The following is a 21,813-nucleotide window of genomic DNA, read 5'->3' on the forward strand; positions in this document are numbered from 1 at the left end:
CCATTAATTGTATTTAATGATTATAATAGCACTAGTGAGGCACTTTATTTGGTAATCAATCGCCAAAAATGCCTTTATATTATTTTTTGAAAAAAGGTGATACTCCTAAAGTAATTGACCGATATTGACCAAACGTAACCACTAATTACATCAAGGAAATGGTCTTTTTAAAATCAGGGAAATGGTCTTTTTAAAATCGGTTAATACGTTTATGAGTTATGATGCCTCAGACAAAGGCACACACACATACAAATTCCGATATCGATATCATACTTATAGAACCCCTCTTGGGCGTGGTTGGTTAGAAACGATGACACTGTTATTCATTTGCTTGTCCTCACCTCATCAGCGTAAAGATGATTTGAACAGTCCTACTTTATGTCACGCTACTTTTAAACGGTGTTGTCATTTACATTTAAATGTAATGTAGTTTTGTGTCAAATTTTATGAACAAATTTGAAAAGAAAACAAGAGTTTACACAATTTTCATTATAACGTATTAAAATTTTTAAATCAATAATAATATCATCTACATAAGAATATTTGTTTCAACAAAATTAATTATAATAGATTTCACTTACCGATTGCTAATTGTGAGTCATCGTAATAATCGAAATTCTTATTGGCTAATCTTCCAGAGCTAATTTCGTTATCTGCAGGAAATGGTGGTAAGTAGGTGACTGGGGGATTTGTGCTACTGGGCGCGAATGGTTGAGGACATTTTGGATCCTTTGACCCAGGGTAACATGAACTGGGCGTCGAGCTTGGTTGCGGGCTTGTTGGTCGTGGACAACGAGGATCCGAATTTCCTGGGAAACATTTCGGTGGTCCAAGACTTGAAGGTTTTGGGCAACGAGAATCTGTACTTCCTGGATAGCATCTGGGAGTATCAGGAGTTGTGGGTCGAGGACAACGAGGATCCGAACTTCCTGGGAAACATTTTGGTGGAATTGTTGAAGAAGGAGGTAAGTAAGTAGGTGGATTAAGAGTTGTTGGTCTAGACGGTTGTGGACAGTTAGGATCTAGTGAGCCTGGGTAACAAGATGGTTTTGTAGGAACTGGTGTTATTACTTTAGGACAGCGAGGATCGTTACTTCCTGGGAAACACCTTGGCGGCTCTGGTGTAGTCGGCTGTGGGCAACGTGGATTAGAGGATCCTGGGAAGCATTTAGGTGGGGCTGGTGAAGTGGGTTTAGGACAACGAGCGTCATTGCTTCCGGGGTAGCATCGAGGTGCTTCAGGAGTTGTTGGTCGTGGACAACGTGGGTCGCTACTTCCTGGGTAGCAGCGAGGTGATTCTGATGTAGTTGGTTTCGGGCAACGAGGATTATTGCTTCCAGGGTAACATCTAGGTGCTTCCGGAGTTGTTGGTCTGGGACAACGTGAGTCATTGCTACCAGGGTAGCATTTTGGTGGTGCTGGTGTTGAAGGAGGTAAATAAGTAGGCGGATTAAGTGTTGTTGGCCTCGACGGTTGTGGACAGTTAGGATCTGGTGAGCCTGGGTAACAAGAGGGTTTCGTTGGTAGTGGTGTTGTTACTTTAGGACAGCGAGGATCAGTGCTCCCTGGGAAACATCTTGGTGGTGCTGGGGTAGTCGGTTTAGGACAACGTGGGTCAGGGCTTCCGGGATAACATCTAGGTACGTCGGGGGTCGTGGGTTGTGGACAACGTGGATCACTTGATCCCGGGAAGCAGTTAGGTGGGGCTGGTGTAGTGGGTTTAGGACAACGAGCGTCATTGCTTCCGGGATAGCATCTAGGTGCTTCAGGAGTTGTTGGTTGTGGACAACGTGGGTCAGTGGTACCTGGGTAGCAACGAGGCGACTCTGGTGAAGTTGGTTTCGGGCAGCGAGGGTCGGTGGATCCTGAGTAGCATTTCGGTGGGGCTGGTGTAGTGGGTTTAGGACAACGAGGGTCATTGCTTCCAGGGTAGCATCTTGGTGCTTCAGGAGTCGTCGGCCTTGGACAACGTGGATCAGTGGATCCGGGGAAGCATTTGGGGGGAGCCGGTGTAGTAGGTTTTGGACAACGTGGGTCGTCACTGCCGGGATAGCATCTCGGTGCTTCAGGAGTCGTTGGTCTTGGACAACGTGGGTCACTACTTCCGGGATAGCAGCGAGGTGCTTCAGGAGTTGTTGGTTGTGGACAACGTGGGTCAGTGCTACCTGGGAAGCAACGAGGCGACTCTGGTGTAGTGGGTTTAGGACAACGAGGGTCATTGCTTCCAGGGTAGCACCTTGGGGCTTCAGGAGTTGTTGGTCGTGGACAACGTGGATCAGTGGATCCTGGGAAACATTTAGGTGGGGCTGGTGAAGTGGGTTTAGGACAACGAGGGTCATTACTTCCAGGGTAACATCTAGGTGCTTCTGGAGTAGTTGGTCGTGGGCAACGTGGATCAGTGGATCCTGGGAAACATTTAGGTGGGGCTGGTGTAGTGGGTTTAGGACAACGAGGGTCATTGCTTCCAGGGTAGCATCTTGGTGCTTCAGGAGTCGTCGGCCTTGGACAACGTGGATCAGTGGATCCGGGGAAGCATTTGGGGGGAGCCGGTGTAGTAGGTTTTGGACAACGTGGGTCGTCACTGCCGGGATAGCATCTCGGTGCTTCAGGAGTCGTTGGTCTTGGACAACGTGGGTCACTACTTCCGGGATAGCAGCGAGGTGCTTCAGGAGTTGTTGGTTGTGGACAACGTGGGTCAGTGCTACCTGGGAAGCAACGAGGCGACTCTGGTGTAGTGGGTTTAGGACAACGAGGGTCATTGCTTCCAGGGTAGCACCTTGGGGCTTCAGGAGTTGTTGGTCGTGGACAACGTGGATCAGTGGATCCTGGGAAACATTTAGGTGGGGCTGGTGAAGTGGGTTTAGGACAACGAGGGTCATTACTTCCAGGGTAACATCTAGGTGCTTCTGGAGTAGTTGGTCGTGGGCAACGTGGATCAGTGGATCCTGGGAAACATTTAGGTGGGGCTGGTGTAGTGGGTTTAGGACAACGTGGGTCATTGCTGCCGGGGAAGCATTTTGGTAGTCCTGGTGTTGAAGGAGGTAAATAAGTAGGTGGATTAAGCGTTGTTGGCCTCGACGGTTGTGGACAGTTAGGATCAGGTGAGCCTGGGTAACAAGAGGGTTTTGTTGGTACTGGTGTTGTTACTTTAGGACAGCGAGGATCGGTGCTCCCTGGGAAACATCTTGGTGGTGCTGGGGTAGTGGATTTAGGACAACGAGGGTCATTGCTTCCAGGGTAGCATCTTGGTGCTTCAGGAGTCGTTGGGCTTGGGCAACGTGGGTCACTACTTCCTGGGTAGCAGCGAGGTGATTCTGGTGTAGTTGGTTTCGGGCAACGAGGGTCATTGCTTCCAGGGTAGCATCTTGGTGCTTCAGGAGTCGTCGGCCTTGGACAACGTGGATCATTGGATCCGGGGAAGCATTTGGGGGAAGCCGGTGTAGTAGGTTTTGGACAACGTGGGTCGTCACTGCCGGGATAGCATCGAGGTGCTTCAGGAGTTGTTGGTCTTGGACAACGTGGGTCACTACTTCCGGGGTAGCAGCGAGGTGATTCTGGTGTAGTTGGCTTCGGGCAACGAGGATCATTGCTACCGAGGAAGCATTTCGGTGGGGCTGGTGTAGTAGGTTTAGGACAACGAGGATCACTGCTTCCGGGGTAGCATCTCGGTGCTTCAGGAGTCGTTGGTCTTGGACAACGTGGATCAGTGGATCCGGGGAAGCATTTGGGTGGAGCCGGTGTAGTAGGTTTTGGGCAACGTGGGTCGTTACTGCCGGGATAGCATCTCGGTGCTTCAGGAGTCGTTGGTCTTGGACAACGTGGATCAGTGGATCCGGGGAAGCATTTGGGTGGGGCAGGTGTAGTAGGTTTTGGACAACGTGGATCGTCACTTCCAGGATAGCATCGAGGTGCTTCAGGAGTTGTTGGTCGTGGACAACGTGGGTCACTACTTCCGGGGTAGCAGCGAGGTGCTTCAGGAGTTGTTGGTTGTGGACAACGTGGGTCAGTTGATCCGGGGAAGCATTTGGGTGGAGCCGGTGAAGTAGGTTTTGGACAACGTGGATCGTCACTTCCGGGATAGCATCGAGGTGCTTCAGGAGTTGTTGGTCTTGGACAACGTGGGTCACTACTTCCGGGGTAGCAGCGAGGTGATTCTGGTGTAGTTAACTTGGGGCAACGAGGGTCATTGCTACCGGGGAAGCATTTCGGTGGGGCTGGTGTAGTGGGTTTAGGGCAACGAGGGTCATTGCTTCCGGGGTAACATCTCGGTGCTTCGGGAGTCGTTGGTCTTGGACAACGAGAGTCGTTACTACCGGGGTAGCATTTTGGTGGTGCTGGTGTTGAAGGAGGTAAATAAGTAGGTGGATTAAGCGTTGTTGGCCTCGACGGTTGTGGACAGTTAGGATCAGGTGAGCCTGGGTAACAAGAGGGTTTTGTTGGTACTGGTGTTGTTACTTTAGGACAGCGAGGATCGGTGCTTCCTGGGAAACATCTTGGTGGTGCTGGGGTAGTGGATTTAGGACAACGTGGGTCAGTATTTCCGGGATAACATCTAGGTACGTCGGGGGTCGTGGGTTGTGGACAACGTGGATCAGTGGATCCCGGGAAGCAATTAGGTGGAGTAGGTGTAGTGGGTTTTGGACAACGAGGGTCATTGCTTCCAGGGTAGCATCGAGGTGACTCTGGTGTAGTCGGTTGTGGGCAACGTGAATCAGTACTTCCTGGATAACATCTTGGGGTTTCAGGAGTAGTTGGTCGCGGACAACGTGGGTCACTAGATCCCGGGAAGCATTTTGATGGGGCTGGTGTAGTGGGTTTAGGGCAACGAGGGTCATTGCTTCCAGGGAAGCATCTAGGTGCCTCAGGAGTCGTTGGTCGTGGGCAACGTGGATCAGTGGATCCTGGGAAACATCTTGGTGAGGCTGGTGTAGTAGGTTTGGGACAACGAGGGTCACTGCTTCCGGGGTAGCATCTTGGTGCCTCAGGAGTCGTTGGTCTTGGACAACGTGGGTCACTACTTCCGGGATAGCAGCGAGGTGATTCTGGTGTTGTTGACTTCGGGCAACGAGGGTCATTGCTACCGGGGAAGCATTTCGGTGGGGCTGGTGTAGTGGGTTTAGGGCAACGAGGGTCATTGCTACCGGGGTAACATCTGGGTGCTTCAGGAGTCGTTGGTCTTGGACAGCGAGAGTCATTGCTACCAGGGTAGCATTTTGGTGGTGCTGGTGTTGAAGGAGGTAAATAAGTAGGTGGATTAAGCGTTGTTGGCCTCGAAGGTTGTGGACAGTTAGGATCAGGTGAGCCAGGGTAACAAGAGGGTTTTGTTGGAACTGGTGTTGTTACTTTGGGACAGCGAGGATCGTCGCTCCCTGGGAAACATCTTGGTGGTGGTAGTGTTGTGGGTTTGGGACAACGTGAGTCAGTACTTCCGGGATAGCATCGAGGTGCTTCAGGAGTTGTTGGTCGTGGGCAACGTGGGTCACTACTTCCCGGGTAGCAGCGAGGTGATTCTGGTGTAGTTGGTTTCGGGCAACGAGGGTCATTGCTTCCAGGGTAGCATCGAGGTGACCCTGGTGTAGTCGGTTGTGGGCAACGTGAATCAGTACTTCCTGGATAACATCTTGGGGCTTCAGTAGTAGTTGGTCGTGGACAACGTGGGTCACTTGATCCCGGGAAGCATTTTGGTGGGGCTGGTGTAGTGGGTTTAGGGCAACGAGGGTCATTGCTTCCAGGGTAGCATCTAGGTGCCTCAGGAGTTGTTGGTTGTGGGCAACGTGGATCAGTGGATCCTGGGAAACATCTTGGTGGGGCTGGTGTAGTAGGTTTGGGACAACGAGGGTCACTGCTTCCGGGGTAGCATCTTGGTGCCTCAGGAGTTGTTGGTTGTGGGCAACGTGGATCAGTGGATCCTGGGAAACATCTTGGTGGGGCTGGTGTAGTAGGTTTGGGACAACGAGGGTCACTGCTTCCGGGGTAGCATCTTGGTGCCTCAGGAGTCGTTGGTCTTGGACAACGTGGGTCACTACTTCCTGGGTAGCAGCGAGGTGATTCTGGTGTAGTTGGTTTCGGGCAACGAGGGTCATTGCTTCCAGGGTAGCATCTTGGTGCTTCGGGAGTCGTCGGCCTTGGACAGCGTGGATCAGTGGATCCGGGGAAGCATTTGGGGGAAGCTGGTGTAGTAGGTTTTGGACAACGTGGGTCGTCACTGCCGGGATAGCATCGAGGTGCTTCAGGAGTTGTTGGTCTTGGACAACGTGGGTCACTACTTCCAGGATAGCAGCGAGGTGATTCTGGAGTTGTTGACTTCGGGCAACGAGGGTCATTGCTACCGGGGAAGCATTTCGGTGGGGCTGGTGTAGTGGGTTGAGGACAACGTGGGTCATTGCTGCCGGGGAAGCATTTTGGTGGTGCTGGTGTTGAAGGAGGTAAATAAGTAGGTGGATTAAGCGTTGTTGGCCTCGACGGTTGTGGACAGTTAGGATCAGGTGAGCCTGGGTAACAAGAGGGTTTTGTTGGTACTGGTGTTGTTACTTTAGGACAGCGAGGATCGGTGCTCCCTGGGAAACATCTTGGTGGTGCTGGGGTAGTGGATTTAGGACAACGAGGGTCATTGCTTCCAGGGTAGCATCTTGGTGCTTCAGGAGTCGTTGGGCTTGGGCAACGTGGGTCACTACTTCCTGGGTAGCAGCGAGGTGATTCTGGTGTAGTTGGTTTCGGGCAACGAGGGTCATTGCTTCCAGGGTAGCATCTTGGTGCTTCAGGAGTCGTCGGCCTTGGACAACGTGGATCAGTGGATCCGGGGAAGCATTTGGGGGGAGCCGGTGTAGTAGGCTTTGGACAACGTGGGTCGTCACTCCCGGGATAGCATCGAGGTGCTTCAGGAGTTGTTGGTCGTGGACAACGTGGGTCACTACTTCCTGGGTAGCAGCGAGGTGATTCTGGAGTAGTTGGTTTCGGGCAACGAGGGTCATTGCTTCCAGGGTAGCATCTTGGTGCTTCAGGTGTCGTCGGCCGTGGACAACGTGGATCGGTGGATCCGGGGAAGCATTTGGGTGGAGCCGGTGTAGTAGGTTTTGGACACCGTGGATCGTCACTGCCGGGGTAACATCGAGGTGCTTCAGGAGTTGTTGGTCGTGGGCAACGTGGGTCACTGCTTCCTGGGTAGCAACGAGGTGGCTCTGGTGTAGTTGGTTTCGGGCAACGAGAGTCATTGCTTCCAGGGTAGCATCTTGGTGCTTCGGGAGTCGTCGGCCTTGGACAGCGTGGATCAGTGGATCCGGGGAAGCATTTGGGGGGAGCCGGTGTAGTAGGTTTTGGACAACGTGGGTCGTCACTGCCGGGATAGCATCTCGGTGCTTCAGGAGTCGTTGGTCTTGGACAACGTGGGTCACTACTTCCTGGGTAGCAGCGAGGTGATTCTGGAGTAGTTGGTTTCGGGCAACGAGGGTCATTGCTTCCAGGGTAGCATCTTGGTGCTTCAGGTGTCGTCGGCCGTGGACAACGTGGATCGGTGGATCCGGGGAAGCATTTGGGTGGAGCCGGTGTAGTAGGTTTTGGACAACGTGGGTCGTTACTCCCGGGGTAACATCGAGGTTCTTCAGGAGTTGTTGGTCGTGGGCAACGTGGGTCACTGCTTCCTGGGTAGCAACGAGGTGGCTCTGGTGTGGTTGGTTTCGGGCATCGAGGGTCGGTGGACCCTGGGTAGCAGTTAGGTGGGGCAGGTGTAGTGGGTTTGGGACAGCGCGGGTCACTGCTTCCGGGGTAACATCTAGGTGCTTCGGGAGTCGTTGGTCTTGGACAACTTGGATCGGTGGATCCGGGGAAGCATTTAGGTGGGGCTGGTGTAGTAGGTTTGGGACAACGAGGGTCATTGCTTCCAGGGTAGCACCTTGGTGCTTCAGGAGTTGTCGGCCGTGGACAACGTGGATCACTGGATCCGGGGAAGCATTTGGGTGGAGCCGGTGTAGTAGGTTTTGGACAACGTGGATCGTCACTTCCGGGATAGCATCGAGGAGATTCAGGAGTTGTTGGTCTGGGACACCGTGGGTCACTGCTTCCAGGATAACATTTGGGTGCTTCGGGAGTCGTTGGTCTTGGACAACGTGGGTCATTGCTGCCGGGGAAGCATTTTGGTAGTGCTGGTGTTGAAGGAGGTAAATAAGTAGGTGGATTAAGCGTTGTTGGCCTCGACGGTTGTGGACAGTTAGGATCAGGTGAGCCTGGGTAACAAGAAGGTTTTGTTGGTACTGGTGTTGTTACTTTAGGACAGCGAGGATCCGTGCTTCCTGGGAAACATCTTGGTGGTGCTGGGGTAGTGGATTTAGGACAACGAGGGTCATTGCTTCCAGGGTAGCATTTTGGTGCTTCAGGAGTTGTTGGCCGTGGACAACGTGGATCAGTGGATCCGGGGAAGCATTTGGGGGGAGCCGGTGTAGTAGGTTTTGGACAACGTGGGTCGTCACTCCCGGGATAGCATCGAGGTGCTTCAGGAGTTGTTGGTCGTGGACAACGTGGGTCACTACTTCCTGGGTAGCAGCGAGGTGATTCTGGAGTAGTTGGTTTCGGGCAACGAGGGTCATTGCTTCCAGGGTAGCATCTTGGTGCTTCGGGAGTCGTCGGCCGTGGACAACGTGGATCGGTGGATCCGGGGAAGCATTTGGGTGGAGCCGGTGTAGTAGGTTTTGGACAACGTGGATCGTCACTGCCAGGGTAACATCGAGGTGCTTCAGGAGTTGTTGGTCGTGGGCAACGTGGGTCACTGCTTCCTGGGTAGCAACGAGGTGGCTCTGGTGTAGTTGGTTTCGGGCAACGAGGGTCATTGCTTCCAGGGTAGCATCTTGGTGCTTCGGGAGTCGTCGGCCGTGGACAGCGTGGATCAGTGGATCCGGGGAAGCATTTGGGGGGAGCCGGTGTAGTAGGTTTTGGACAACGTGGGTCGTCACTGCCGGGATAACATCTCGGTGCTTCAGGAGTCGTTGGTCTTGGACAACGTGGGTCACTACTTCCGGGGTAGCAGCTAGGTGCTTCAGGAGTTGTTGGTTGTGGACAACGTGGGTCAGTGCTACCTGGGTAGCAACGAGGCGACTCTGGTGAAGTTGGTCTTGGGCAACGTGGGTCTGTGGATCCAGGGAAGCATTTAGGTGGAACCGGTGTAGTAGGTTGTGGGCAACGTGTATCAGTACTTCCTGGATAACATCTGGGGGCCTCAGGAGTAGTTGGTCTTGGACAACGTGAGTCACTGCTTCCTGGGTAGCAGCGAGGTGACTCCGGTGTAGTTGGTTTTGGGCAGCGTGGGTCATTGCTTCCGGGGTAGCATCTAGGTGCTTCAGGAGTCGTTGGCCTTGGGCAACGTGGGTCTGTGGATCCAGGGAAGCATTTAGGTGGAGCCGGTGTAGTAGGTTGTGGGCAACGTGGATCAGTACTTCCTGGATAACATCTTGGGGCTTCAGGAGTAGTTGGTCGTGGACAACGTGGGTCAGTGCTGCCAGGGTAACAGGAAGGTATTATTTGCGGTTTTTTTGTGGTCGTTATTGGTTTGATAATGTCTCTGCAGCTTGAATCACAATCACTCTTGCACAGCTGAAAAAGAATTCATTTTTTTAAATCTGATTTGTTATAATTTGGTCTATTTTTAATTTTATATTAAACGTACCTCAACATTACACGTTAGATATACTTGATCCGTTTCAGGGAAGCGGAAGGCGCTGACTTTGCTATAGGCTATCAGTGTCGCCCCGGATTTACCCGTGTTTGTGGATTTTTGGAATAAATCAATAAATTTCCTTTTCCTGAAAGTCATGGATTATGAATTTAGCTACCTGTTTTAAGTATATTTATTTAATTTATAACATTTTGATAATTACTTTGGACATCCTTCCTTGTCTGTTAACTGAATCTTATTAGTATTCGGGTTATCATAGTCTTCATTATCATATGCCCAACAATCGTGTATTTTTAGGTTGAACTGATTCCTAGTATCTTTTAGGTATATTAATATCGTGAGGTATTCGCCGATCTTGATCGAGTGTTCTAAAGGAGTAGTCTGAAATATTAGTTTTGATTTATTTGATTTGAAGAAAATTAATAAATTTGTTATGAAAAATGAAAATCAAAAATTTTGTCAAGTCAAAGTGAGACTGTTACATACATTAGGGAATACTCCCTTCTGTATGTCCATCCAACATTCGACGCCGCCTGCGGGCCCTTGCACAGCTACTACATCGAGCATGTCAACCATAAAAGGCTTGAGTTTCAAAATATGCGATTGCTCTTTCCTTACTCCTCCGACAGATACCTCTAAAGCTGTACTTGCGCATGAAACCTGTAATGAAACATATTATAAATCAAATTATATTTATTGCGAGACAAATAATTTTCAGCCAAACCATTATTGAGAACATTGACCTCGAAGGATTATGGTATGTAATTTTGACTTGGGTAAATGTGTACATTTACAAGACTGTAGTCTTAATGGATTTAAGTACACTGTAGTATACGAGGGACCAGTCTTACTTTTCGTGCGAAATCATAGGGACCTTGGACGAAGTCGTCGGCTTGGAACACGAGGACATTATCAATGGTGCCGCAAGCGTTGCAAAGAGATCTGCTGCCGCAGCCCTTCAGCGGTACTCGGAATGAGTACCGTGACTGACTTCCGCCGAGAGATACGTATCTGACAAGAATTCATAATTGTTAATTGCGAAGTATATAATTCTTTTTTAGAATTAAAGATAAAACCGTTTAGCATTGCTCGTTAGTATTTAGTTTAGTCAGCTAAATAAAGTTTTTTTAGAGTTTCATTTAAAAAATACATATATTTTAAAATTATTTATCATTAAAAAGATAATAGGGTTTTCAATACTGTGCTCACTTACTTGCATTTCGGATCATTTAAGTAGCCTTTGCTGTAGATAATGCCGTCGTACACATCAGAGAATTCGACTGTCACATCAATGAAGTCAGCTGAGCATTGTACATTGATATCCGGAGATAGAGGACTGTCGACAGCCCTGGAGCTCCGGACGAAATTCACCGCCGTGTCATCGATGATTTCATCAAAGAATGGACTTAGACTATTATCACCTGCCAATTCTTTATTTAACTCAGCTGCGGTGAGCGTGCCATCTGAAACAGCTGTAGCAAGCGACAGCTGCAACACATTTTTTTATCAATCACTGTAAAATTGAATCACGTCCATCAATTCACATTTGAGCATCTTTGTGGGTTAAGCTAAAATTTCTTTCCAAATATGTAATGGAGGGCTGCCCCTAGCAACGTCATATTGGTTTACTTAATTAAATACAAAGTAGAATATTCAGTCAACAGTAAAAAAAATCCCTTCCCAAATTCTAAATTATACTACATATATTATCATATAATCTTTGTTATAACAAAATAATTACATGTGACTTAACTAGTTATGAGATTTATTGCCGCCGCTGCTCTATTATAAACTTATCTATAAGATTATTTTTTTGATACAAAACAATGTGTTTTTTTTTCTCTCTCTCACGCGTTATTACAGACCATTTGGTGTTGTAATAGGAGCTATACTATTTCATAAACACGATATTGAGATGTTGAATAAAAAAGCAGATTGTATTTAAGTTAATTATATGTCATATTTATATATCGTGAAATAATTATGCAATATATAGCCATACATAAACACTTCACACATATTCACAAATCTTTTTTAACATTGATATTTGTTAGATCATATTTTATGTAACTCATGGTCCGATTGCAGAATCAAACTAGTGACAATAAAAATATATTACGTAACATTTCTCTATGGGTTTCATTAACCTAACCTTTGGATGAACTGAATCTTATATAATAAGGCAGTAGCGTGATTGATGCCGCCGTTTCATTTATAAGGCAATCTTAATTTAATAACAAATTTGGTTTATTTAGTTGCATTTGTTTTTATATTATTTAGTCTTAAAAAGTATAAGCTGAAGAAACTGTTTTATTTTAATTACTTATAGCTATTTAGCATTTATGTAATACTGATTCACGGAAATCCTAATCAAATTTGGATTATTTTATGAAGGAATTTCAGATTTTTTTTGATGTCTAGAATGATCATACATACCTGCACAAGTGCAATCAATGTCGCTATTTTCATGACAGCCGCTTCATGGGGCTCTGGAAAAATAAAAAAATAATTTATTATTATACATAATAGTTTATGCATTTATGTTGTTACTAATTTAATTTAATGTATCAGATTTCTTATCATTATTTCAACGTTAAAAGTAATGCAAATGTGGGGACATTCAAGGGAAAATTGTGCTATGTCCTACATTTTATATGCACCGGACCTAACAGTGAACCGATGTTTACCGAGTTGTTTAAGTGTGCTTAGAAAGGAATAGTGGATGAGTAAATATTCTGGCTAAGTACCAAAAACCTTGCATAACAATAATTACCACAGAATCGACATTGGTCATAAAGTCACTTTTTAGTGTAAATCCTACGGTATTCGACACATTAGTGTCAAGAGCCAAATTGACATATTAGGTTATTGCAAAAATTTTAAGTGAGTTGTCGCAATTTCAGTTTGTTATTATTGTGACAGATCAATGTTAATTATATGAGGATGTTAAAATGTTTACTTTCGACATAAATATTTTTAAAACAAACAAAAATTTTATGGTGAAAATTCACGTGTGGCAAAGTTGTTCTTGATTTAATAAATACTTCAAAAATATTTACTGTTTTTTCTTAAATTAAGTCAAGCGCTATAGATAATAAGTTAAAGGTTATAAATAGCATTTGAGTAACATCAAGATATAAGGTATAATTGTGTTGCATCCGTCTAAGATCCGTGAGGTCAGACGATGACCCGGACAATATTTCCGCATTTATTTCAACACCAAAACTACGTAGATCTCTTATTGGGCGTTACAAAAACGATCTAATGTTCATCTTATGTCCATATTAAAAAAATGCTTACAGTAAAAATATTTTCTATACATATATAGAATTAAAATTGGAGTGTTTGTTTGTAATAATGAAATAACCGTTTTTATTACATGCCTATATACATATATACATCCCTATATATATATATATGTATATATATGCGGTACATACACCAAAAAAACATTTTTTTACAATTTTTGTCTGTTTGTTTGTTCCGCCTATCTCTGAAACGGCTTTACCGATTTTAGAGGGACTTTTATTGGCAGGTAGCTGATGTAATAAGGACTAACTTAGGCTTTTTTTTAGCCCAATCCCAAATCCTGCTTCCGAAATTAATCGTTGCCACGCGCGTTTGGGAGGCGGGCGCATGCGAATTTTTAAAGATACTCGGACAGAGTCGCGAGCAACAGTTAGTATTTACCAAAATTAAGTTACTTGTAACATTATAAATATAGGAAAGTGTCGGAGGCTGTAACATAGTTTTCAAATTAAAAAAAAAGTTTTGGACATTTATAAGAATAGGATATTGTATAATTAATTAATTAGGTGAAAAAAAAATATTGATTTTAATTAAAATACTACAAACAATAACCAAGATTTTCCCAACTTTTTATGAGCTATAGGTCTCCATAAGTTTAATTACAATGCATGCGTGATAACGTATCTTGTACACCATACATTAATGGAAAAATTCCGAATTGCCTAACCATTGTGAATAATGCACTATTACCTCTCCTTTTGTTTGAAGCTCGTATTCTCACAAGTTCGTTCCAAATAGCTGTTACTTTTAAAATGTAGTTTTGCTTTATTTTTTATTATTTATTATTGATTATTTAATATTTTAGCTTGTTTATTCAATATGACAGCTTGATTATTAAGATTGAGGTGAATATTTGTTAGTATTGAAATTTTTTGAAGATACCTTTAAAAAAATGATTTTTACACTGGAATTTGTTCCTATTTGGTACTAACCAGTAATTTCTATAGACAAAGAATGGTTATTGAAAAATTTTTTTGGCAACTAAACATATTACGTTTGATCGAAAACCTTTTAAGCTAAACTATTAAGGTGTTTTTTTTTTAACAAAAGCAATAAATAGTTAGGAGGTCGTTGAAAAATAAAACGTAAGTATAATTGTACTCTTCCGGTTTAAAAGTTCATAGGTTACATGAGTCCAAATTTTATTTAACTTTAGTTTTTCCTAGGAAATGTTAATTTAAAAAAATATTATATTTATATGTACTGACGTTACCCGTTTTTTAAAGGTTTCATTAAAGGCAGGGTAGTTTACTGTAGCATAATGAAGCCTTACGTTGATCTTATTTGAACGTATTTTTTAATGCATTTATTAATGATTACGATATCATTCTAAAAAAACGAGTAACCTTTCACAGCTGTTTTATTAAGGAAGTATTATTCTTAAATATAATAAATGTAAGCACTATTGAAATATAAAACACAATAAACTAAAGTTTTTCTAGTACGAGTTTTACACATACACACATACATACAAAGCACATTGTATACGAAGCATGTCTCTACAATCTTTTATACTATACATACGTACAATGATTTATAAGTGAAAAACTGCTAACGTTCAGTATATAGTGCGACAAGGCAAACTTGTGATAAGCATAATATACAATAAACGTGTAGGCGATTGGAATTGAATAACATCATGTATGGCAGAATATGACACTCATCCTGGCATATTTATGAGTAATACTTTAACGTTTTTTAATACTAAATAAACTATTAACACGTCCATATAAAATTACAATAATCTGGTATGGATGTTTTACAACACATCAGTGACATTGACCGTACCAAAAATATAAGTTGTAAATTAATGAAAGCGAAATTTATGCGAGATTGGTCGTTGAGTAGTGCATTAATATATATCTGTGCCACGGTCACAGTGACATCATGAAGACCCTTGCCGGCTTAACTGGTTTATGAGACCTGATTAATTGAGAACCCAGTTCTTATATAACTGAAGAACTTTAACTTTTGCGGACGTTCCTTTCTATAAAGGTGAAATGTTTATGGAGTTTTTTTGTATATTTTAATGAATACAAATACGATATTATCTGATAAAAAATTTGCATATTAATTACCATGTTTATATATTATAAGAAATAACATATATGAAAGTCTCTATTTTTTTTTATGTATTTCAAAATTGTACTTGTACACTAGCTTAGGACTACCCTTCATGAAACTTCAAACCTATTTCGTAATATTAAAACACGTCGTTAAAATAAACAAAATTTTACCGATTTTTCAAAATATCTGTAAGAAATTCATATTAAAAAACACTTAGTAGAATTCAAACCTATCGGTAATATAATAATATATGTATTCAGAAAACGTCACCTTTGTCTTTATTTGTACAAAGAACTAATGACTCGATGTTATCATAGTAACAGAATAATTAATATTAAATCATAATTAAATTTTAATACCAAACATATTTCAGTAAAAAGCTCGAATTAAGCTTAAACTGAATTGCATTACACAATTGGGGACGACTCGGGTCCCAATTACGTGTCTGTCTGTGTGTCCGAATCTCTGTAATTTAGTTGCAACATTAGGGCGGATTTACCCAACAAGAACTTAATAACGTTGACATAACTTGCTTTGTAAACATCGTTAATTTATATAATTAACATAAATAATATATATATTGTTATGCTTATATTATTAATGGTTTTAGTAGATCGAAGGTCGTGATTAATTTGTTATTAGCGTACGAACAATATTATTATACGCTTTTAAACAACAATAGACTTGTTTTGATATTTCCATATAACCGTTGTGGTAGCAGCGGAACTAGTGTATATGTATATATAATCAAACAAGCTCATTTATTCCTTAAACGGATCTTATTAATTTGTTATGGTAATATTAAGTATTGTAGTTTCGTTTTGGGAAAAAAAATAAAAATAAATTTTATTTTATTTTGATGGGACTGCTATACAGATTCTCGTTTTGAACATCAAAATTAACATAGCCATACCTTGTTTGGTAAATAATTTGATTCAGAATATTTTAACTGACCTGACCATTAAATTTTTTAATACATATGCATTAATTATAAGTGGAATTCTTTATTTTGTTGTTATTGTGTTTACTATTTATGACGCTAAGTTTAGTGGAAAAGAATAGTAACTTAATTTGCTATATATATATTTACAGCTTATCTCTGTTCTGGGTGACAAATAACATGTCAGTCTTGTTGTTGCGAGCAAATGTGCCGTGATGTCAGGTGATCGTCTCGTAATCCTTCAAAGGGTAATAACTTAACTAACATGTATTATACTGTAAATTTGCTCAACGTAATTTAAGGATTACATCAGTATTAGAAATCTGTCCGTAATTACACAGAAATAAATTATATTCGATTATTAGAATTCTTCCATCGAAATTTGATGATGGTAACCTTTGCCGTGTGACGGTAATTACCTTTATGTGAGTTGGTCGTGAGTTTGGATACAACTCGGCTTCATTTTACAAATGTCGACGTTAAAATCTAGAAAACTTGTATCCTAGCTAGCTCATCTTGTTGCGTCATGAATAGGTATGTCTGAACGTTTTCTATTGTCGCTCGGAACAAATAGGATCGACTCACAATGTGTTTGTGTAATAACTTTTTATGTAAATGTCATCGATGTATAAAATGTGTGTGTTATTAACGGGATATAATGTTTTTTTTACATTAAAATATAGTAAGCTCTAAAATGACCAACATAGTGTTCACAATCGTTTAAATTGATTAATTACTACAAAATAAATTATATTTTTAAATCGATTTAATCTTTAAATAGTGTTTTAGCTTTGATAATTGTAACGTGTGTACATAATATGTTTCTAATAGATTAACCAACCTTACCAAATGTACGTGTGTTCTCACGATTCGTTTAGCCTTTGGTTCGTCTCGTTTATCTGAAGGCCTTCGGGGTCGGCAATAATTTTATGTTTGCGGTCTTTAGTTGAAACATCATGTAACTATATTTATTACTATAATAATGCCGTTTTAATTGTTGTGTGTTGTTATTTTATTTATTAATATAACTCGAAAATTATTTTTAGTGACCAATTCGAAACACTTGTTATATGAAACTGATTGTTTGACTGACACACATAACAAACTTCGGCATATAGCAATACATAAGTGATATAAATTAATTCATATCTTATAAGTTTCCAAACAATGAGAAGTTGAAATATGAATAGAATTTTTTTAAATTAATCAACAAAATGAATGAATTCTGTTAACAGTCTAGATGTTCTCACATTTTAAACATCAATCCGATACGAACATACAAGGAACATTCAAGGGCGTGTTTAATAAATTCCCCAGACGAACAGAAACAATGGCGCTCGCGTATTGGGCAAAATGGCTGGTCGCGTTTCATAAATCCGCGTGGACAATGTTTCCCACACTCGTTAAAATATTACGAAATCGATAAATTCGCTTCTTTAGGAATAATTAACCCATTTATATAAGTCAAGTTGAATGCTCCACCATTCCCTTTACGTAATGATTCTGAATTGATTTAACAGATGCTTTGTGTTTACGCTGTTTTTGTAAAATTCAAAGGTCAGTTCGAATTGATTAAGCGTTTGAATGGAAATAACGAATGGAACACATTCATTATTGCTCATTCGTTTGACATTCGCTTTGTTTGTTTTCAATCACTCATATTTTGTATGACATCAGTGTTAAAGATACAAATGTTAATATTTCTTTAGTGATTATTTTATATTTATGCATTTTATTAACAGGAATAGCTATATATATAAGAAAAGATTTAATATATTTCGTCAAAGAGTCCGTTTTTTTTCGTTCACGATTCAAATAAGTTAAATAAACTTGGATATAAAACTTGTTTTATGACTGTATTAATTAATGCGAACCGCTTCAACATATTTTGACACTTCTAGTCCTTGACATATGGAGTATTTATGGTAACTAGTAATATAATATTATACACGGATACGAGCTGCCGACGGTTTACTTATACCTTATTTATAATAACTTTAAACAATCAACAGAATTTATTCTTTATTTTGTTTGATACTATTTTTAATCTCGTTGAATAACGTGTATGGTAAATGTGTTGGAATTGGATAAAATTACTTTAAGAAATTGTTAAATTATAAGCATTTAAAGCGTCGGTTTCGGGGATAATAATAGTAATATAGTAACGATTTTTTATATAAAAATTAAAGATAAATAACTAACTATCTATTGAAAGTAATTATAGAAATGAATCGCAAAACTGATAGTTCAACATTTCAACATACATTTTTATGTTTATAAAATATGTTAGATTATATTTAAATTATATATGTAGTAATTTATGGGCATTTTATTTTTCGTTAGAGAAATGAAACCTGTAATACTCGTAGGTATATAAAGAAAAAAATATTTCCTTCGAAGGTCATTAATGAGTTAGGGACATTATCATTTTGAATACATCACAGAACTGTTTTAGACGCGGTTGGTAACGTAACAAATCTTTGCTAATAATTTTAAAAGTCAATTCTCTTTCGGCTTGTCTCATATGTTAGGTAATGTTTTGTTCGTTTTATTTAAACTTTTAAAGTTTCTTTGTTAATCTTTTACATTGGTCTCCTAATCAAATTGTAAATAATATTAAAGGTCAGTTTCGTAATTCGTGAATTACTTAAAACAACGTTCCGCCAATGAGACCTCTCGATGTGCATAAGGAGACATTTTTTTGAAGACTATTAGTAAATAAAATTAATATTTCTGGATGTACTATTCGTTTTTTATTATTTTAAACTAAAAATATTTTTTTTCTCGTCTGTCCGTGATCACGCTTGCTGTAAAGTAACCGAGATTTCGGGAGTATGTAGTTATAGTCTTATATTAAAGTCTTATATATCACTATTAGTTAGCAGCAGGTTTTAATTTCTTCTAATACCTTAATTTTCTTAACACTATTTGGTTACATGTTCTTAGTTTCTCTAAAATTAAATCAAAGAAATGCCTCGCATTAGCTCGAAAAGCGACACATACAAAACATGTCCCTCCTAACATCCATAGCTCAAAAACTTTCGCATTTATATTTGACATAGAGTCCCATTGTTATATCATTGATAGTAAATTGTCGTCTGTCTTGTCTTACTATCATTATAGCGAGATTATGCAACACCATTGTACGCGCATAATCGGCTGATGACATTTTTGTAAGAATATTTTTTCTGTGTTTTATGATGCTAATTAAACAGATGATCACTATTACAGAAACGATTACATTTAAATTAGATTTTAGAGGATTTTTTTTTATGTGTTTATAATTTATTTGTGATATAACATGCTGTCGCATAAAAGTTTAGTACAATCCAAAACATCCAATCCAATATATATATATATATATATATATATATATATATATATATATATATATAATTATCGTCTTGTGTAATTACCATAAAATGAACCTCTTTCACGGGCATTATGCTATATTTATAAAATAAATAATATTTTTAACCTTTAACTTATAATATATAAATTTCAACACTATTCATTTTACATTATAAAGCCTTTATTTTTATTATACGTTTTATAAAGTTCATCTCTAGCTCGTAACTCACCAAGCGACACTTTCACCCCGTGAATTGCTTGTGATGTACAAAGCAATTTCATTTCAAATTGCTTTCAATGGCACATATTATGCAATTATAAAGCTAATAAGCCATTCCAATATTGATGGGCTGTCACGGAACTATATTGAATTCTTTCATTTGTATGTATGTATATGTTACGAAGAACGTACTAAAATTGACTTAACCGTTTATAAGTATATACATGTCATCTAAAGATTATGTAATTATTTTTAAAGGTTATTTGTACATAACATTCTTTCATATCTGCGGTCAGAACAAAAATGTAGATATAACCTTACCTGGGATGCTGTCATTTCCGATGTAATATGGTTTCGTCATTTCCTGTAGCGGTCAGATATATTGAATCGATTTTCGTGTTAGTGATATAATATGAACCATGCTAAGGAGTAAGTTAGTTGGTCTTGTTGCATATTATGTCAGCGTATATATTTTTGATAATTCGATACAAATGTTAATGATAAAGATGTTGTCATCGTGTTAGTTAGGTATAACGTTTTAGCATTTTAAAGGTCAAAACGTTATATCTGTCTGTTTGTGTGTTCCGGTGATAAATAAGTTTTTAATAGTTATTAAAACCGGGCATTAAAATGTTGCATACAGTCTTAGCGCATATATATTGTTCAATGCGGGTATATTTTAAATAGTCTTTCTTATTATTGTCAAATTATTGACTTACATAAAAAATAATTAGCATGTTTTCTCAACTATATATATAAATATACTAATAGTTGTCTCTGTGTTTGCTTAGTGTGTTGTAACTATCTCGTACCGTTGACTAAACAAACTAATGTATTCAAATATTGAGCAAGTCGGTAGTGTGTGCGTGTGTAGTCTTTAGATTTGAGAAGTGTAAACGGATTTTGCTATTATAAGTGTCAAGGGTCTCGAATAATAGAGCGGAAAGTTATGTAACTTTCATTAAATAAATTAAAAGAAATACTTATAACAAAGTTGGAAGGAAATATTTTAATTTATTTAAGTAAAATATTTATTTTATTTGTCACATGTATGAGATGCATTATGCAAAAACAATTATTGCATTGCAATTATGACAGGAAACTGCTTGGACATTTTAAAAGGTTAAGACATTTGCGATATCTATAGCTTTGTAAACATTATAATCTATTATTTTCTTATACGTTATTCGATTGCTTGTAAGTTTGTTAGCGTTAATTTTTTATGAATTGAAGAGGATTTTGTCATCTCTATTTTTATTGTTAAGAGTTTTTAATTCGGAAACTGGTCGTCAAATTAATTGAATTATTCAATTACACATAATTATCTTTTCTTTTTTAAATCATTTTACCGTAATTATATCTTTTCTATTTCACTATCGACGTTCATAGAAAGTTGGCGATGTTACAACTTCACTAAGGCATGTCAAATTGTCTTAATATGAATACTTTCTATGCAATTTTATTATTATAAATGCATGGATATTTTAGAGAAAACATATATGAACTTATTAGGGAACGATTAGCTGGAAAATTGGGAGAGGAAATATATATATATATATATATATATATGGTGTATTCGTAATATTTTTTCATACTACAAGGGAAGATTTATGTAGGTTATTGAACGAGACTGGGAACTTTACTTAGTTCAAACCTAGAATAATACAGAAGTATTTTCATCGTAGATATAGCTTATATTAATATTGAAGCGATATACTTTTTACAAGTATTTAACTTAAATATATACAAGAACAAGTTAAACAACTTTATTACAATTATTACGAATAAAGTCCCGAAAATAAACAGCTCGTAAATTGATTATTTGAATGACATCTTTTGAACTAAAACGAATACTGATTGCGTTTTAAAAAGCTATGTTTAGTTTTACTGGAACAAATGTATTATTATGACCAATAAAATTCCATGCTAAGGATCTTTATTGAAATATAATAAAATGTGTTTCTCGTATTCAGTTAATATTGAGTATTAAAAAACAAGTTAGAAACATAATGTATTGTTAGCAAACGTTTGCGATACATTGAAGCCGAGTTATCTTAGCTTTTTATGACTTAACCTGACCTTTTGTCTAGATTTTAATGTCTGCTTATGAAATGTACTTATAAGACGCTGGTGGACATACTTATGACAACCAATTTGATGTTTTTGATTAAATTTTGTGCTCATTTGTTTATAATTTAATTTATCTTGCTAATGTATAATTAAATTCTGTTTCATTTTAATATCTTATTAAACGTAATTTCTTTA

General features: G+C 39.7%; 1 protein-coding gene across 1 annotated transcript in view; it reads right to left on the bottom strand.

Annotated features, from left to right (window-relative positions):
- Positions 1 to 21,813, bottom strand: part of LOC116774533 (mucin-2) — a 30,142-nt gene that overhangs the window by 1,453 nt on the left and 6,876 nt on the right. Inside the window, exons 2-8 of the mRNA XM_061524799.1 lie at positions 12,098 to 12,150; positions 10,875 to 11,149; positions 10,513 to 10,672; positions 10,148 to 10,321; positions 9,864 to 10,042; positions 9,653 to 9,788; positions 582 to 9,579 (exon numbers count right to left, since the gene is read on the bottom strand). Coding sequence (XP_061380783.1) covers positions 582 to 9,579; positions 9,653 to 9,788; positions 9,864 to 10,042; positions 10,148 to 10,321; positions 10,513 to 10,672; positions 10,875 to 11,149; positions 12,098 to 12,130 — 9,955 coding nt within the window. The 5' untranslated portion in view covers positions 12,131 to 12,150. The remainder of the gene's footprint in view (positions 1 to 581; positions 9,580 to 9,652; positions 9,789 to 9,863; positions 10,043 to 10,147; positions 10,322 to 10,512; positions 10,673 to 10,874; positions 11,150 to 12,097; positions 12,151 to 21,813) is intronic.

Source organism: Danaus plexippus, chromosome 26 (genome assembly GCF_018135715.1).
Source record: "Danaus plexippus chromosome 26, MEX_DaPlex, whole genome shotgun sequence".
Lineage (NCBI taxonomy): Eukaryota > Metazoa > Arthropoda > Insecta > Lepidoptera > Nymphalidae > Danaus > Danaus plexippus.